We start from the raw sequence: 20,683 nt of genomic DNA, 5'->3' as shown, positions 1-20,683 counted from the left end.
GAGTTTGATGAAATAATTGTTATCCATGTATCAGGTCCTTGACTTTGGGGGTTGCGGTCGTTGTTGAAATTTTTGGTAGAAGCGAGAATCGGGTGGCACGTGCCATGGCCCACCTGCGTTTTACAATTATAATTACACATCTTACATGTCCTAGAACCTCCCATGCAACGTCTTTTGATTTTCCTATTGGTTTATTGGTATGGGGTTGTGGTCCGCGATTGGCTCGGGCCCCCGGCACGGTCCTGGCACGCGCATGGACCTGAGAGGCGGCAGTGTTGTCCTGAAGAACCGCCAGTGCCGCTCCGAAACCCGCCGGCAGAGGTAGTGGCGATCGTCTAAATTCCGCCGTCGTCACGCGGTCGAAAAGTTGAAACGTCGAAACATTGTCCGTCGGCTTTGTTGCTGTTTTCGTCGAGCTCTTCGGCGATGATCCGCAAAGTGGCCTGTTCACCTCAGACTCTCTTCATTTTACTAGCCGTATTGTGTTTTTCGCACGCGGCCAGTTCAACAGGAGCTGGTTCCAACGGTGAGTACCTCTGGGTACCTTGAGTTGATTCATCAGAAGCGCTTCTTTCGACGGTCTACCAATGTTTGGATTCTTGGCGTAGCTGACAGCGCTCGCTTAATTCATCGGAATGTATAAAATATTTATTGTTTGTTCTCGGAAAAAAATTAATATTAAGAAAAAAATTTAATTGCTCGTGAATTAAAATGAGTAGGTAAGAACTCAAAACTATTATTGATATAAATGTAGCAGATTGTCCATAAGGGATTACTAAATTAAGCAAATTCTCTAAAGCCGCTTAGATTCGCGTCGGAGATAATTGAATTCCGCATAATTGGCCAAAACTAAAATTCGCGGATCCGTACTGGTCTATCCTTTTTGAACATTAAACTGATTACCGGACATTTAGTCAGACTTTCGAACCCTCTATTCAGCCCTGTGATTCACCAAGTCTCAATAGTAGAGAGGTTAGCCGGAGTCTGTCCGCAATATTAGACATTGTTAAATAATGCATGCGTACCCTAAAGTTAAAGGGGACCAAATTAAGAATTGTCCGCCATACATATGTATGGGGGAATCCCCCGGTTTCGGTCCCGGCCCTCTTGCTTGGAATCCCGAACTAATTCGGGCGTCATATGTCACTCTGGGATGTTAATAGGCGGGGACGAAGAATTTCGGCGATCTAATGCAATAAAACGGCCCTCAGACAACCTCGACACCGAGGTGCAAACCGTAACTATATATACTTGAAACCAGTTCCCTGGCGTCGAGTCTTCAGAAAGTGAATATCTAATGGATTTGATATAAAATTGATCAAAGAGTATATCGCCGTCAATTCCCCGGGATTCTCTACACTTAGATCATTTTTACATTTCAATTTTAATATCGAATGGATTCAACACGGTTTGTGTATTTAAGCGCATTAAATTTTGTATAACGTATGGGAATATGTTGAAACAGTGCGAAAATATCCGGAATGGCGAAAATAGTTTCGTATAAATAAATAAACGGAAAGGTATTAGCAAGAATTAAATGACAGGGTGTTCATGAAATGCCCGGATTAACATAGTAAATGGATGAATTTCGAGCGGGAGCGGCTCAGATAAGGCAGCATTATTTATCCTTATCGCCGGATCTTCCTGTATCGAAAAGGGCCCGTTTAGAGGAGGACGGCTAAACGAGTCGCGACTTATAAAGTTATTCAACGGATTTTGTTTCTATTCCCCTTTTTATTGCTCAGCATCAATAGAAAACTGTATCGGATTGCGTCTTTTGACATGGATTTTAATAACGTAAGATATCCAACGGTATTTCAGATAAAAATAATAAAAATCCTTCTTACAAAAGTAAAAAATCTCTTTGTTTCAATCTACTCAACATTTCATACCACATTGAATTTGCAAAGAAATTTACAAATATAAACTTAAAAATGACAATATATTTATTTTATTGGAAATTATCTTGAAACCGATAATTGGAATTTTTCTTTAAAATGTAGTAAACAAAATTGTTTTATCTTAATTATGTCTTGAGAAAAAATTCCTAAAGATGCCATGTTAGAATGAATATTTTTAAATATTAAAGGAAGTTAACGAAAATCATATCTCTGTTGATAATTGGAATTTTTATACCAACATGTCAAAAATTATAATTTAAAGGATGCTCTTTAAAATGTAGTTAGCAAAATTGTTTTATCTTAATTATGTATTGAGAAAAAAATTGGTAAACATGAATATTTTTGAATAAAAGGAGATTTAAAAAAAATCATATCTCAACTATATTTGGAATTTTTCTGCAAAACTGTCAAAAATTATAAATAAAAGAACGCTCTTTAAAATGTATTAAACAAAATTGTTTTGTCTTAATTGCGTCTTGAAAAAAAATTCTTAAAGATGCAATGTTTGAGTGGATATTTTTAAATATTCAAGAAAATTTAAAAAAGTCATATCTCTGTTGAGAATTTGATTTTTTTTACAGAAATGTCAACAATTATAAATAAAAGAGCACCTTTTAAAATGTAATTGACCAAATTGTTTTATCTTAATTATGTCTTGAGAAAAAAATTCCTAAAGATGCCATGTTAGAATGAATATTTTTAGATATTAAAGGATATTAAAGAAAATCATATCTTTGTTGATAATTTAGAAATTTTGTACAAAACTATCAAAGATTATGAATAAAAAAGCGCTCTTTAAAATGTAATTGACCAAATTGTTTTAACTTAATTGTGTATTGAAAAAAAATTCCTAAAGATGGGATGTTTGAGTATATTTAAATATTGATGGAAATTTAAAAAAAAAACCATATCCTTGCTAATAATTGGAATTTTTCTACAAAAATCTCAAAAATTATAAATAAAAGAACGCTCTTTAAAATGTATTAAACAAAATTGTTTTGTCTTGATTGTGTCTAGAAAAAAAATTCCTAAAGATGCGATGTTTGAGTGGATATTTTTAAATATTCAAAAAAATTTAAAAAAGTCATATCTCTGATGATAATTTGAATTTTTTTACACAAATGTCAACAATTATAAATAAAGGAACGCCCTTTAAAACGTAATTGACCAAATTGTTTTATCTTAATTATGTCTTGAGAAAAAAATTTCTAAAGATGCCATGTTAGAATAAATATTTTTAGATAGTAAAACAAATTCAAGAAAATCATATTTTTGATGATAATTGGAAATTTTCTGCTAAAGTATCAAAAATTATGAATAAAAGAGCGCCCGTTAAAATGTAATTGACCAAATTGTTTTATCTTAATTGTGTATTGAAAAAGAATTCCTAAAGATACGATGTTTGAGTGTTTTTAAATATTGACGGAAATTAAAAAGAAATCATATCTCTGGTGATAATGGGACTTTCTCTATAAAAATATCAACAATGATAAATAAAAGAACGCTCTTTAAAATGTATTAAACAAAATTGTTTTGTCTTAATTGCGTCTTGAAAAAAATTCCTAAAGATGCGATGTTTGAGTGGTTGTTGTTAAATATTCAAGAAAATTTAAAAAAGTCATATCTCTATTGATAATTTACATTTTTTTACAAAAATGTCGGTAATTATAAATAAAGGAGCGCCCTATAAAATGTAATTGACCAAATTGTTTTATCTTAATTATGTCTTGAGAAAAAAAATCCCAAAGATGCCATCTTAGAATGAATATTTTTAGATATTAAAGGATATTAAAGAAAATCATATCTTTGCTGATAATTTAGAAATTTTGTACAAAACTATCAAAAATTATGAATAAAAGACCGCTCTTTAAAATGTAATTGACCAAATTGTTTTATCTTAATTGTGTATTGAAAAAAATTCCTAAAAATGCGATATTTGAGTATTTTTAAATATTGACGAAAATTAAAAAAAATCATATCTTTGCTAATAATTGGACTTTTTCTACAAAAATCTCAAAAATTATAAATGAAAGGACGCTCTTTAAAATGTATTAAACAAAATTGTTTTGTCTTAATTGTGTCTTGAAAAAAAATTCCTAAAGATGCGATGTTTGAGTGGATATTTTTAAATATTCAAATAAATTTAAAAAAGTCATATCTCTGTTGAGACTTTGAATTTTTTTACACAAATGTCAACAATTATAAATAAAGGAACGCCCTTTAAAACGTAATTGACCAAATTGTTTTATCTTAATTATGTCTTGAGAAAAAAATTCCTAAAGATGCCATCTTAGAATGAATATTTTTAGATATTAAGGGGTATTAAAGAAACTCATATCTTTGCTGATAATTTAGAAATTTTGTACAAAACTATCAAAAATTATGAATAAAAAAGCGCTCTTTAAAATGTAATTGACCAAATTGTTTTAACTTAATTGTGTATTCAAAAGAAATTCTTAAAGATGGGATGATTGAGTATTTTTAAATATTGATGGAAATTAAAAAAAATCATATCTTTGCTAATAATTGGAATTTTTCTACAAAAATATCAAAAATTATAAATAAAAGAAAGCTCTTTAAAATGTATTAAACAAAATAGTTTTGTCTTGATTGTGTCTTGAAAAAAAATTCCTAAAGCTGCGATGTTTGAGTGGATATTTTTAAATATTCAAGAAAATTTAAAAAAGTCATATCTCTGTTGAGAATTTGATTTTTTTTACACAAATGTCAACAATTATAAATAAAAGAGCGCCCTTTAAAATGTAATTGACCAAATTGTTTTATCTTAATTATGTCTTGAGAAAAAAATTCCTAAAGATGCCATCTTAGAATGAATATTTTTAGATATTAAAGGATATTAAAGAACATCATATCTTTGCTGATAATTTACAAATTTTGTACAAAACTATCAAAAATTATGAATAGAAGAGCGCTCTTTAAAATGTAACTGACCAAATTGTTTTAACTTAATTGTGTATTGAAAAAAAATTCCTAAAGATGCGATGTTTGAGTATTTTTAAATATTGATGGAAATTAAAAAAAATCATATCTTTGCTAATAATTGGAATTTTTCTACAAAAATCTCAAAAATTATAAATAAAAGAACGCTCTTTAAAATGTATTAAACAAAATTGTTTTGTCTTGATTGTGTCTAGAAAAAAAAATTCCTAAAGATGCGATGATCTCAAAAATTATAAATAAAAGAACGCTCTTTAAAATGTATTAAACAAAATTGTTTTGTCTTGATTGTGTCTAGAAAAAAAAATTCCTAAAGATGCGATGATCTCAAAAATTATAAATAAAAGAACGCTCTTTAAAATGTATTAAACAAAATTGTTTTGTCTTGATTGTGTCTAGAAAAAAAAATTCCTAAAGATGCGATGTTTTCATTCTAAGTGGATATTTTTAAATATTCAAAAAAAATTAAAAAAGTCATATCTCTGTTGATAATTTGAATTTTTTTACACAAATGTCAACAATTATAAATAAAGGAACGCCCTTTAAAACGTAATTGACCAAATTGTTTTATCTTAATTGCGCCTTGAGATTTTTTTTAATATTAAAGGAAGGTATAATTTAAGAATAGACATGTCGCTTAAAAATCGACAATCTTTCTTTTATTGATGTAAAATCGTCCAAATAAGCCGTTAAAAATAAATAGAAAGTGCGGAAAAGTGAAAAACGTACCGAAAAATGAGTTTGAAATTTCGATGAGGTGTCACGAACCTTCCTTACAACGTATTTTTCACAACACAATGGTAAACACTGGTCCGAGAAAATTATTTTTCCACGTCCACGCACACAGCACGAATAAAGTAAGTAAAAATTAAATCATTTTCTCAAATTTAATGAAAGAATTATCAACTTGTTAGTATTATAACGTATATTTTCCGGTGATATACCCATGTTACTTTGGTTTTCGATGCATGATGAATAAACGTCTTTATTTACCATTTACCTGCTCGTGAGCATTAGATATGGAGAAGGGTGTGGGTCAAATATTGGTATGGTCTTGTTGAAAAAAAAAAACGTTACATTCGGATCCACCTAACACTGATTTATTTCCGAATTTTGTGTAGAAATTAGATTTTGAGTTAGAATAATTAACATTTAAACTAGTGCGCATCCCGAAATGTTGGGTCGGGTTCGAAGCAGGGGTAAAAACTCAGATCCACACGAGCAGGTAGATGGCAAATAAAGACGTTTAGTTGTTATGCGTCGACGAAAATATGCGTTATAATACTAAAAGTTGTTAATTCTCTCATTAAATTTGAGAAAATGATTTAATTTTTACTTAATTTATTCGTGTTGTGTGCGTGGATGTGGAAAAATAGTTTTCTCGGGCGTGTGTTATCCATACAATTGTGTTAAATACGTGGTAAGTAAGCTTCGTGACGTCATAAAATGTGACGTCACGTCGAAATTTCAAACTCATTTTTCGGTCATTTTTTCACTTTTCCGCACTTTCTTTTTATTTTTAACGCGGTTTTTAGGCATTTTTACGTCGGTTAAAAAAAATAATCGTTTTTAGGGCACATGTACATTGGTAAATTATTCCCCCTTTAAAATGTAATTGACCATATTGTTTTATCTTAATTGTGTATTGAAAAAAAATTCCTAAAGGTGCGATGATTGAGTATTTTTAAATATTCAAGAAAATTTAAAAAAGTCATATCTCTGTTGAGAATTTGAATTTTTTTACACAAATGTCAATAATTATAAATAAAGGAGCGCCCTTTAAAATGTAATTGATCAAATTGTTTTATCTCAATTATGTCTTGAGGAAAAAATTCCTAATGATGCCATCTTAGAGTGAATATTTGTAGATATTAAAGGATATTAAAGAAAATCATATCTTTGCTGATAATTTAGAAATTTTGTACAAAACTATCAAAAATTATGAATAAAAAAGCGCCCTTTAAAATGTAATTGACCAAATTGTTTTAACTTAATTGTGTATTGAAAAAAAATTCCTAAAGATGGGATGATTAAGTATTTTTAAATATTGATGGAAATTAAAAAAAATCATATCTTTGCTAATAATTGGAATTTTTTTACAAAAACCTCAAAAATTATAAATAAAAGAACGCTCTTTAAAATGTATTAAACAAAATTGTCTTGTCTTAATTGTGTCTTGAAAAAAAAATTCCTAAACATGCGATGTTTGAGTGGATATTTTTAAATATTCAAGGAAATTTAAAAAAGTCATATCTCTGTTAAGAATTTGAATTTTTTTACACAAATGTCAACAATTATAAATAATGGAGCGCCCTTTAAAACGTAATTGCCCAAATTGTTTTATCTTAATTATGTCTTGAGAAAAAAATTCCTAAAGATGCCATCTTAGAGTGAATATTTTTAGATATTAAAGGATATTAAAGAAAATCATATCTTTGCTGATAATTTAGAAATTTTGTACAAAACTATCAAAAATTATGAATAAAAGAGCGGCCTTTAAAATGTAGTTGACCAAATTGTTTTATCTTAATTGTGTATTGAAAAAAATTCCTAAAGATGTGATGTTTGAGTATTTTTAAATATTGACGAAAATTTTAAAAAATCATATCTTTGCTAATAATTGGACTTTTTCTACAAAAATCTCAAAAATTATAAATAAAAGAACGCTCTTTAAAATGTATTAAACGAAATTGTTTTGTCTTAATTGTGTCTTGAAAAAAATTTCCTAAAGATGCGATGTTTGAGTGGATATTTTTAAATATTCAAGGAAATTTAAAAAAGTCATATCTCTGTTGAGAATTTGATTTTTTTTACACAAATGTCAATAATTATAAATAAAGGAGCGCCCTTTAAAACGTAATTGCCCAAATTGTTTTATCTTAATTATGTCTTGAGAAAAAAATTCCTAAAGATGCCATCTTAAAGTGAATATTTTTAGATATTAAAGGATATTAAAGAAAATCATATCTTGGCTCATAATTTAGAAATTTTGTACAAAACTATCAAAAATTATACATAGAGGAGCGCTCTTTAAAATGTAATTGACCAAATTATTTTATCTTAATTGTGTATTGAAAAAAAATTCCTAAAGATGGGATGATTGAGTATTTTTAAATATTGATGGAAATTAAAAAAAATCATATCTTTGCTAATAATTGGAATTTTTCTACAAAAATCTCAAAAATTATAAATGAAAGAACGCTCTTTAAAATGTATTAAACAAAATTGTTTTGTCTTAATTGCGTCTTGAAAAAAAATTCCTAAAGATGCGATGTTTGAGTGGATATATTTAAATATTCAAAAAAATTTAAAAAAGTCATATCTCTGTTGAGACTTTGAATTTTTTTACACAAATGTCAACAATTATAAATAAAGGAACGCCCTTTAAAATGTAATTGATCAAATTGTTTCATCTTAATTATGTCTTGAGAAAAAAATTCCTAAAGATGCCATCTTAGAGTGAATATTTTTAGATATTAAAGGATATTAAAGAAAATCATATCTTTGCTGATAATTTAGAAATTTTGTACAAAACTATCAAAAATTATGAATAAAAAAGCGCTCTTTAAAATGTAATTGACCAAATTGTTTTAACTTAATTGTGTATTGAAAAAAATTCCTAAAGATGGGATGATTGAGTATTTTTAAATATTGATGGAAATTAAAAAAAATCATATCTTTGCTAATAATTGGAATTTTTCTACAAAAATCTCAAAAATTATAAATAAAAGAACGCTCTTTAAAATGTATTAAACTAAATTGTTTTGTCTTAATTGCGTCTTGAAAAAAAATCCTAAAGATGCGATGTTTTAGTAGATATTTTTAAATATTCAAGAAAATTTAAAAAAGTCATATCTCTGTTGAGAATTTGAATTTTTTTACACAAATGTCAATAATTATAAATAAAGGAGCGCACTTTAAAATGTAATTGTCCAAATTATTTTATCTTAATTATGTCTTGAGAAAAAAATTCCTAAAGATGCCATCTTAGAGTGAATATTTTTAGATATTAAAGGAGATTAAAGAACATCATATCTTTGCTGATAATTTAGAAATTTTGTACAAAACTATCAAAAATTATGAATAAAAGGGCGCTACTTAAAATGTAATTGACCAAATTGTTTTATCTTAATTGTGTATTGAAAAAAAATTCCTAAAGATGGGATGTTTGAGTATTTTTAAATATTGACGAAAATTAAAAAAAATCATATCTGCTAATAATTGGACTTTTTCTACAAAAATTTCAAAAATTATAAATAAAAGCACGCTCTTTAAAATGTATTAAACAAAATTGTTTAAATTTTTAAATATTCAAGACCAAATTATTTTATCTTAATTGCGACTTGAGATTTTTTTTTGCAATATTAAAAGAACTAAAAAAAATAATTCTGTAATAATTTTTTTTACCAACATTTTTTAAATTATATCACATAGTTTTCATATCTTTTCGTGTACTATATTTAATCATTAAGCTTTATTTTAAGATATAAATCGTTTCATAACCAATAAAAACACAGTCGGTATGTTTTTTTTTTTATTTTTTATCAAATACAAAAGTAATAATTTGAATATTCGAAATTTGTGGCTGATGGTTTCGCAATTTATTTATTTATGAAATTTGCGCGATAAGTAATGAATTAATGTGAATGAAATAGTAATGATATTTAGATATGTTGATATGCAAAGGGTGTGTTAAAATTATAGTTGAATGTGTAGTGTGATAATTCAAAGGAGCAGAGTCAGATTTGCATGAAGCATTGCCAGTGAGTTGTAACCTACATCTCGTTAAAGATAGAACGCCACTTAGTCGGTTGACGAAGTCGTGTTTGTTCGGAATTCTCATGAATACAGTGGAATAAAGCCCGTGAAAGATACGGCGCTTTTATTAACCAAATACGAAGCGTCCGGGAATCCGTAATAATGCATTGGTATTAACGGATCCGTTGTAATCTAAAAAACATTTTCAGTGCTTTCGAACTATATTCATCATTCCGAGGCCGTCCATAAAAGGGATTTTCACCCTTTACGGTGACGATCTCCGAGGTTTGATCCGGTGGTATTAAAGGGATAAAAACTACGTACATATTCAGGGTAGCGTCTACGAGCTTAAACTTTACCTAAATATATTGGTCAAGATAAATTAAGATGCGGTGAATTAAAAAAGGGGGTCGAGAAAGGCAGCAATAAATATTTTTAAGATCAAAAGACCGCCTAATGGACACTGCGTGATGACGTGGGTGCCTATTATAAATAATCTAGTCTAAAAATACAATCACCAAGTGGTACGAATAAAAAGACGAAGAAAAAATAATTGAAGGAATGCTCGTTTTACATCTCGCACTTCGTTAAACGGTTAATAGTTCGTTTGTATGGCAATAAAAGGTTTATTTTAAGATCTCTTCTAATGCGCACTGCATCCTAGAAAAACGAACAAAAATTTCGCTCGCAAATCTTTCTTGAATTCCTTGTCCCTTTCGGGCGGACGCATATCACGGCCGATTTTTTCGCCCACTTTTACCCTACTTGAATGACATACAATTATAGATACAGATCTGTAATACAGTAAATGTGACGTTTTATACGTCCCAGGACGCGTTTGACTTAAAAAGAATGGGTTTTGCTACCTTAATGTTTTTTTTTTTTATTTTAAATAAAGGTTGAACGATTTATACGACCTATTTAAACTATATATATATACATATGTGTAATTATTTGTTATATTATTTAAATAAAAATTCGACGATGTTTTATATTTAATTTAGAACCACTTAACCTCAATTGAATCGGCCCGTATATGTTTTAATAAAATGAATTCCAGAAAATAAAATTGTAAAATGGTGCAGTTTAATGATTGAATAGTTGCTCTTGATATAGCTTGATTAGTGAATATTTTCGAATCATATTATTCGTTATTTTGTTTTTCGAGTGTTGGATGTTGTTGAGTTATAAATTATACATCGTTCTGAATATACAATGGACATTAAACCGCAAATAGTAAAATGAGGAATTATAAATTTTATTTTCGTTTTTAACGTAATAAATGATGTTTAATTAAAATGTCGAATTTTTGATGATAATAAGCATTCCATATCGATTAAAGAGAGAATAAAGAAAAATTGTTGCATGTTTAATTAAAACCGGAAAGTTGCGGGGTTGAGAAGATCCAATTGTAAATTACGAATTAGAAGCCGAATGTTGCCGGAGTTCTAATGCATACTTAACTGCATCGGTACAACCTAGGCAGCAGATTTATATAATACCGTTAGGGAAATTATAAATTATTCCTGCGGGAAGGTGGGACTCCCGATGTAAATGATTTATTAATATGAATAATGAATGAAATTGCCAAGTTTTTAGTTTGGCGGGTTTAGTTCCACGACTAGCGACAATGAATTATACAGCCACGTATCATCACTTTAAACCTTGTTGAATGAATACGTAATCTTCTAACTTCACTAAGGAGTCTGTTTCAAAATTACCGATGATTTTGTACTTCTCCTAAATCTAGTAAGTATTCAAAATTTGCGATTTTACTTGCAAGATTTTATCTCTGTCTCAATATGACTTGTTAATCGATAATCATCAATGCCGCTATATCATCTATCATATATCCGATGATACCAAATTACGATGCAGTTTGTTTTAAGTCAATTAAATAAAACAAAATTTTCCTCTTTCTTGCTATTTATTTTATTATGCTTCTAAATCGATTTCGAGGAAACAATCCTCATCTTCAGTAGAATCTTATATAAAAAATTTTTTAAAAACAATATGAAATAAATCCAAAGTTTCTATACATTTACTTACTGTCAGTTTAGTTGAAAAAATATATTAATCATCAAATTTAACACATCTTCCAAATTTAACTTCATCTTTTTTATCCAAACTTGAAAATTTCTTACTTTAATAATTGAACAAATATAATAGAATATCAAATTCAAAACCAAAAGTTAAAATACACTTAAAACAAAATCCAAAATAATATAAAACAAAACACGCGTTTACATTTGACAAAAGATACGAAAAATGAGAACATGAAATTAAAAATAATTCTAATGTTTATAAAACATAAAATGGAAACGGGACATAAAATTAAATACAAAGAAACTAAATTAATACACAAATGTAATAAAGAAATTTTGGAAATTTTAAAGTATAAACACAATCAAAATTATAATTTATTAAACGATCAAATACAAATTAATACTGCACCTATTTTCACTTTATTAAAAGATTTTAAATTTAAATATAAACAATGTTATTCAGGATGAATACCAGTTTCCTTCTTGCTTGTTCCTTTTGACCTTCAGTCATTTTTCGTATCTTTTGTCAAATGTAAACGCGTGTTTTGTTTTATATTATTTTGGATTTTGTTTTAAGTGTATTTTAACTTTTGGTTTTGAATTTGATATTCTATTATATTTGTTCAATTATTAAAGTAAGAAATTTTCAAATTTGGATAAAAAAGATGAAGTTAAATTTGGAAGATGTGTTAAATTTGATGATTAATATATTTTTTCAACTAAACTGACAGTAAGTAAATGTATAGAAACTTTGGATTTATTTCATATTGTTTTTAAAAAATTTTTTATATAAGATTCTACTGAAGATGAGGATTGTTTCCTCGAAATCGATTTAGAAGCATAATAAAATAAATAGCAAGAAAGAGGAAAATTTTGTTTTATTTAATTGACTTAAACAAAGCTTGCTAATGGATAATTTAATCAACAGTTTGTTTTAGGCCGACCTCGAAGATCTGAAAAAACACCTCAATATGATATATGTTGTCTTTTAACATCTCCTTTATTTACATCTTTCTTTTTGCCATTGTCAAATTAGAGTTCCTTGTATTCATCGTGTTCTGTTTGTTATTCTTAATATCTTAACATCAAAAAAAATCACATATATTAACATTCAAACAAGTCACAGTAACACCTAGCACATCACAACCTGACCTCAATATGATGTATGATGAGAAAAGTCTTTCGATGTTGGCTGACGATGCAATAGCTGTATGAAGCTGTGAGCAAGTTCCAATGCTGTCGTATTTATATTTTTCTAGTTTTACATTCCCAATTAGATATTTAGAAAACATATATGGTTTAAAGAGTACACACTTTGCCTGGTAATTAATAATAATTGGCAATGCTTCTGGATGATAGGTATCCACATATACCATGCCAGTTTCTATTTGCTCTTGACTAAGTTTATTTCCCCTAAAGCGATGATTAAGCAAATTTGCCAAAAAATGAGCTGGTGTCAAAGCCATTTCCATACCCTCCTTGACTATATTCGTATCACTTACCTAAAATTCTCCATTTGCTTGTTCAGGTTCGAATGCTTCCAAAAGTTCTAGCCATATCTCTGTAGCCTCTCCTATGGTGCAAGTGTTTCTTTAGACTTTGTCCAAAGCAACTGCGATATACTTTAATTTTTTTTATATAGTCTTGGGCATTTGTCTTTAAATTGGTGTCGTATACTGTAGCTTTATTATATCTTTATCAATACTTATTCTGTTGTTTGAGCAAACGTCGAATAATATTGACAAGTTTTTCATGTAACTTTTTAAGCAGTCCGATAAAGTATTCCAACGAGGCAATACAAGAACAAAACCACCAGCTTCTAGGAATTTTGCGCTAGCAAATAAATATTTTCAAATTTTTTTGATATTACTCTTTATTCCTGGCACTTCTATAACTTCTATTTTTAGTTTGGCGGGTTTAGTTCCACGACCAGCGACAATGAATTATACAGCCACGTATCATCACTTTAAACCTTGTTGAATGAATACGTAATCTTCTAACTTCACTAAGGAGTCTGTTTCAAAATTACCGATGATTTTGTACTTCTCCTGAATCTAGTAAGTAGTCAAGTTTTGCGATTTTACTTGCAAGATTTTATCTCTGTCTCAATATGACTTGCTAATCGATAATCATCAATGCCGCTACATCATCTATCATATATCCGATGATACCGAATTACGATGCAGTTTGTTTTAGGCCGACCTCGAAGATCTGATAAAGCCGAGGCTGCTTGCGGCCGAGGCACCTCAATATGATATATGTTGTCTTTTAACATCTCCTTTATTTACAACATCTGTCCTTTTGCCATTGCCAAATTAGAGTTCCTTGTATTCATCGTGTTCTGTTTGTTATTCTTAATATCTTAACATAAAACAAATCACATATATTAACATTCAACCAAGTCACAGAAACACCTAGCACATCACAACCTCGCCTCAATAAATAATAGCTAAGTTCACTAAAGTGGGCCATCACCGATCTCGCATTCAAATGCTCCACGCGAAAGGATCCGGATATCACTATAATTAATAATTAATCAATCAGAAACAAGCTGCTAAGCAATTAATAATAGCAACAAAAAAAATAAAAATAACAAATTAAGAAAAAATTCTTCAGGAATATCTAAAATAATGGAAAAATTAACAATAACTGCAAAACTTGAAATAGAAATCTGTTCATATTTAAAGATGGAAGCTGAAGAATTTGGAAAATTACTAGATTGGCAAGATATTCATTGTACTACCGTTTTTGTGTGTGCAAATTTAAGTGTCGCTGAAAAACGTAAACTGCTTTTTATTGAAAAATACGAAAATACCCGATGTGTGAAAAACATTAAAAAGCTGCCGGTCACATATGCAGCTTTTGATAAGAGTTCATGAATGACAGCAACTATGCTTCAAAGAGAGCTTGATGTGGATGAAAAGCGGGGACGAAAACAGAAAAAATTTACTTTTAGTAGACAACTGTGCTAGTCACCAAAATCAAAGTAGTGACTTTATTAAAAGCAAAGAAATAAGTATTTGATTCCTAGGTATATATCTTTATTGTTTACTGATATTTAGTTTGTTTTCGGCTTTTGATGATAATATGTGTATCCTTTACTTATAATTTTGTAATATTTGAGCTACTGCCTTGACAGCTGGGCTACCTCGGCATTTGATAATACATTGGTACTGCCTCGGCAGCAGTGCTAATAATGTAATGTTCAGTAACATATATTTATTGCTTTGTAGTATTGAGCCCCTACCTTGGCAGCGAAACTCTGCCTCGAATTATAATATTTCGTTACTACTGAAGAGAAACCATTACTTATTGCTTTGTAATACTTGAGCTTTGATGGACTAGGTACTCTTTTCTGCAAAGCTAAAATTTTCAATTTTGAACAGGAGGTAAGGTTTCTTTACAAATGTCTGAATGCGGCAGAGGCGCTTCAATATGATGACTACTTTCAGGTTGATATAATATTATTTATTGAGCGTACTGACCTCCCTCTCTTTTTAACACGTTGACTGCCATGAGAACCGTAACTTGATGCACGGCAAAATTTCCACAACAGCCACGAAAAGCACCAGTTGATTCTCATGCCTATTTAATTTTAAAATGTTCCGACCAGAATGGATAGACTTTTAGTGACTATTGTGGCAGTCAACGTGTTAATGGTAACATCATCATAAGTTCCATTAACTGACTGTTTTATAAAGAATGATTTTGGAGCAACTACTTTAAAATGAAAAGAATAAACTCTAGAAAAGTCTAATTTTTCACATTTGTCAGTGCGTGCATTTTTTGATATGTTAGATAGCAAAGGTTCTAGATTCATGAATCATCCCTTTTGGTGAATAGATCTATAGTGCGTATGCTCTATGCCCACTCACTAAAAAGTGATGGGTAATACTCTTAAATTGCTTCTTTCTAATTAACTGTAGCCAGAGAGACATACTGATCCAATAAATATTACAAGATCCTCCACACCAGGTTTAATATTTTTCAAAAATTTTATCAAAATAGAAGCTATCTCATCCGCTTCTCTTTTGGCCTTTTCTTCTGTCCACAAATACATAAAACTCTGTTTGTTAGTGCAGTGAACACCCAGATTATAATGCCAAATCTTTCGGCAGTAAAAAGTCCTGCGGTTAGTTTCGGGATAAGCATCGCCTGCTGCAGGTCGAATGAAATAACACACTTTTTAATAATATTAATAAGCTTTGCATTGCAGCCACTCTACTTTTGTGCAAATTTTACTGTGTTTTAGTTCCTGTAATTTCTTCTTACTATTTTCACAAGCTACTGTACTGTTAGATATTGTCAAATTAAAATCGTCACAAGTTTTGGAAGTGTCAGATTTAGGTAATTAAAATCCAATATTAAATTCCGTACAAAATATTTTTCGATAGGCACTTTCTTTAACAGCATTTAGCTCTTGACACCTATTAATCCTGCCGCGAGAGGATTGAAGACCATGAACACAAGCCTTATGTGTTTCCCACCATTCTTGTTTAGTATGTTTTTTATGGTAGAAACTTTTCTTAAGTGATGAATCCCTAGATCCCAGAATTCTTTAAATATTTTTTCATTACATCCTGCTAGGAAAGTTCTTTTTGCACGCACAAGGCGATCCCAATTCACGAGCTTTTACACACTCTTGCCCTACATTACGCCTACTTTTTCTTTTCTTTCTTATGCACATGTCGTGTTTTTATGCCTCCATTTAAATTTTGGAGCTGGTGCGGGTTCTCTTCACGGCTTCTACACACTTTGACTGGATTGTTATTTACTTCCAATAAACATGTACTAGATTCTGAATCTGCATCGAGATCAGATGGTTCGTAGTCTTTATCTACTACACTACCATCTTCTTCACCAATATCGTCGTTAATTTCACTGTCTTTGTCACCTATTGCAAGAGCGCCGTCCATTTTGTTGGCTTGTCATGTCCTAGCCACCTGTAGATTTTATGTTATTTGTACGAATAATTTTGTACAAATGTTTATGCTGCTTGTCATACTATTGCATGATGAGAAAATAGCAAAATCTCATTTTTGTAGAAGGTGTGGCTTGTCACGTTCTATATAATAGCAATAAGCCCTTCAATTGTATTGGGACGATGCCTAAACTTGAATTGTATAATTAAAGTATCCTCTTCTTAATGCAACAAGCCGTTTTGAAAAATCACTTTTAGTTCTTGAGAAATAAATTTTTGAAATGATCGACAATTTTTTTGAATTTTGCATTTTTCGCCGATTAAGTTTTAATAATTCGGATAAAATCGATTTCTTGGAATATGAGTATGAAAATTTCGCAAAATGTTATTAAAAGTGCCCTCTTTTCAATGAACCAACACGTTTTGAAAAATAACTTTTAGTTTTTGAGAAAACAATATTTGAAGTTTTGATAAAATTTGCAATTTTCATCAATAATTTTCAAAATTTGCTATAAAATTCATTTCTTGAAGGATCCTTGTGGAAATATCACCAATTATTAATTAAAGTATCCTCTTTTTAATGCAAAAAGCCGTTTTGAAAAATCACTTTTAGTTCTTGAGAAATAAATTTTTGAAATAATGTACAATTTTTTCGAATTCTGCAATTTTCACCGATTAAGTTTTAATAATTCGAATAAAATCGATTTCTTGGAATATGAGTATGAAAATTTCCCAAAATGTTATTAAAAGTACCGTCTTTCAAATGAACCAACACGTTTTGAAAAATAACTTTCAGTTTTTGATTTTCATCTAAAATAGCTTTTAGATGTTGCAATTTTCATCGATAATTTTCAAAATTCGTTATAAAATTCATTTCTTGAAAGATCCTTGTGAAAATATCACCAATTATTAATTAAAGTATGCTCTTTTTAATGCAAAAAGCCGTTTTGAAAAATCACTTTTAGTTCTTGAGAAATAAATTTTTGAAATAATCGACAATTTTTTCGAATTCTACAATTTTCGCCGATTAAATTTTAATAATTCGTATAAAATCGATTTCTTGGAATATGAGTATGAAAATTTCCCAAAATGTTATTAAAAGTGCCCTCTTTTCAATGAACAAACACGTTTTGAAAAATAGCTTTTAGTTTTTGAGAAAACAATATTTGAAGTTTTGATAAAATTTGCAATTTTCATCGATAATTTTTAAAATTCGCTATAAAATTCATTTCTTGAAGAATCCTTGTGGAAATATCACCAACTATTAATTAAAGTATCCTCTTTTTAATGCAAAACGCCGTTTTGAAAAATTACTTTTAGTTCTTGAGTAATAAATTTTTGAAATAATCGACAATTTTTTCGAATTTTGCAATTTTCGCCGATTAAGTTTTAATAATTCGTATAAAGTCAATTTCTTGGAATATGAGTATAAAAATTTCCCAAAATGTTATTAAAAGTGCCCTCTTTTCAATGAACCAACACGTTTTGAAAAATAACTTTCAGTTTTTGATTTTCATCTAAAATAGCTTTTAGATGTTGCAATTTTCATGGATAATTTTCAAAATTCGCTATAAAATTAATTTCTTGAAGGATACTTGTGGAAATATCACCAATTATTAATTAAAGTATGCTCTTTTTAATGCAAAAAGCCGTTTTGAAAAATCACTTTTAGTTCTTGAGAAATAAATTTTTGAAATAATCGACAATTTTTTCGAATTTTGCAATTTTCGCCGATTAAGTTTTATTAATTCGTATAAAATCGATTTCTTGGAATATGGGTATGAAAATTTCCCAAAATGTTATTAAAAGTACCCTCTTTTCAATGAACCAACACGTTTTGAAAAATAACTTTCAGTTTTTGATTTTCATCTAAAATAGCTTTTAGATGTTGCAATTTTCATCGATAATTTTCAAAATTCGCTATAAAATTCATTTCTTGAAGGATCCTTGTGGAAATATCACCAATTATTAATTAAAGTATCTTCTTTTTAATGCAAAAAGACGTTTTGAAAAATCACTTTTAGTTCTTGAGAAATAAATTTTTGAAATAATCGACAATTTCTTCGAATTTTGCAGTTTTTGCCGATTAAGTTTTAATAATTCGTATAAAATCGATTTCTTGGAATATGAGTATGAAAATTTCCCAAAATGTTATTAAAAGTGCCCTCTTTTCAATGAACCAACACGTTTTGAAAAATAACTTTCAGTTTTTGATTTTCATCTAAAATAGCTTTTAGATGTTGCAATTTTCATCGATAATTTTCAAAATTCGCTATAAAATTCATTTCTTGAAGGATCCTTGTGGAAATATCACCAATTATTAATTAAAGTATCCTCTTTTTAATGCAAAAAGCCGTTTTGAAAAATCACTTTTAGTTCTTGAGAAATAAATTTTTGAAATAATGTACAATTTTTTCGAATTCTGCAATTTTCACCGATTAAGTTTTAATAATTCGTATAAAATCGATTTCTTGGAATATGAGTATGAAAATTTCCCAAAATGTTATTAAAAGTACCGTCTTTCAAATGAACCAACACGTTTTGAAAAATAACTTTCAGTTTTTGATTTTCATCTAAAATAGCTTTTAGATGTTGCAATTTTCATCGATAATTTTCAAAATTCGCTATAAAATTCATTTCTTGAAGGATCCTTGTGGAAATATCACCAATTATTAATTAAAGTATCTTCTTTTTAATGCAAAAAGACGTTTTGAAAAATCACTTTTAGTTCTTGAGAAATAAATTTTTGAAATAATCGACAATTTCTTCGAATTTTGCAGTTTTTGCCGATTAAGTTTTAATAATTCGTATAAAATCGATTTCTTGGAATATGAGTATGAAAATTTCCCAAAATGTTATTAAAAGTGCCCTCTTTTCAATGAACCAACACGTTTTGAAAAATAACTTTCAGTTTTTGATTTTTATCTAAAATAGCTTTTAGATGTTGCAATTTTCATCGATAATTTTCAAAATTCGCTATAAAATTCATTTCTTGAAGAATTCTTGTGGAAATATCACCAATTATTAATTAAAGTATCCTCTTTTTAATGCAAAAAGCCGTTTTGAAAAATCACTTTTAGTTCTTGAGAAATAAATTTTTGAAATAATGTACAATTTTTTCGAATTCTGCAATTTTCGCCGATTAAGTTTTAATAATTCGTATAAAATCGATTTCTTGGAATATGAATATGAAAATTTCCCAAAATGTTATTAAAGGTACCTTCTTTTCAATGAAGCAACACGTTTTGAGAAATAACTTTTAGTTTTTGATTTTCATCTAAAATAGCTTTTAGATGTTGCAATTTTCATCGATAATTTTTAAAATTCGCTATAAAATTCATTTCTTGAAGGATCCTTGTGGAAATATCACCAATTATTAATTAAAGTATCCTCTTTTTAATGCAAAAAGCCGTTTTTTAGTTCTTGAGAAAACAATATAATAAGCCCTTCAATTGTATTGGGACGATCTCTAAAGTTGAATTGGGTTTTATGATATTGATATTATTGAGGAATATAGGGATAATATTTAGGAGTATCAAATCAGTCATTTAAGGAAAAACGACGATAATGAGGTTCATAGATGCCATCAAATTCAGTGTTGCCATAGTCAATATTTAGGGATGTTGGCCGCAAGCGATCAAAGCCGAGGTTGATGCGCCATAATTGATTAATTATTTCAGGTATATATAATATTAATCACAATAATCATTGAGATCCAGCCTCAAGCAACCTCGGCTTAATTATTACAATATTGTCACTTTATTTTATATGGCGTTTCTGACGTTTATTAGGTCATCGCCCTTTATGTAAACGGAGCTTTATGTATATTGTAGTTTTTAATCTTTTTCGCATTAAGAAATTAATAAAGCTAATCTGAGTGAAGCGGAAAAGATAACCAACAGTCTTAATTAAAACTGAAAAGATTCTTAGTAAACGATTTTTGCCATGAATCATTGAAATGAATTAAATCTGATTGGTATTGGTAAATAAATAGATAAAAGAAACATTAATTGATTAATTAGTAAAAGATAGAACATGGTTTATATTAAATCCAGACAAGATAACCGTAATATCGAGCCATTACTGCGCTGGTGGCACAA

The 20,683-nt window shown here is 29.0% G+C and overlaps 1 protein-coding gene across 2 annotated transcripts in view; it reads left to right on the top strand.

Annotated features, from left to right (window-relative positions):
- The first annotated feature begins 308 nt into the window (after positions 1–308).
- LOC111429336 (neurotrimin-like) overlaps positions 309–20,683 on the top strand; it is a 223,590-nt gene continuing 203,215 nt past the window's right edge. For both annotated transcript variants that reach the window (XM_023065217.2, XM_023065216.2), the window contains exon 1: positions 309–526. In XM_023065217.2, the coding sequence (XP_022920985.1) occupies positions 427–526 (100 nt within the window). In that variant the 5' untranslated portion in view covers positions 309–426. The remainder of the gene's footprint in view (positions 527–20,683) is intronic.

The sequence above is a fragment of the Onthophagus taurus genome, chromosome 8 (genome assembly GCF_036711975.1).
Source record: "Onthophagus taurus isolate NC chromosome 8, IU_Otau_3.0, whole genome shotgun sequence".
Lineage (NCBI taxonomy): Eukaryota > Metazoa > Arthropoda > Insecta > Coleoptera > Scarabaeidae > Onthophagus > Onthophagus taurus.
This window is presented reverse-complemented; position numbering and strand designations above follow the sequence as displayed.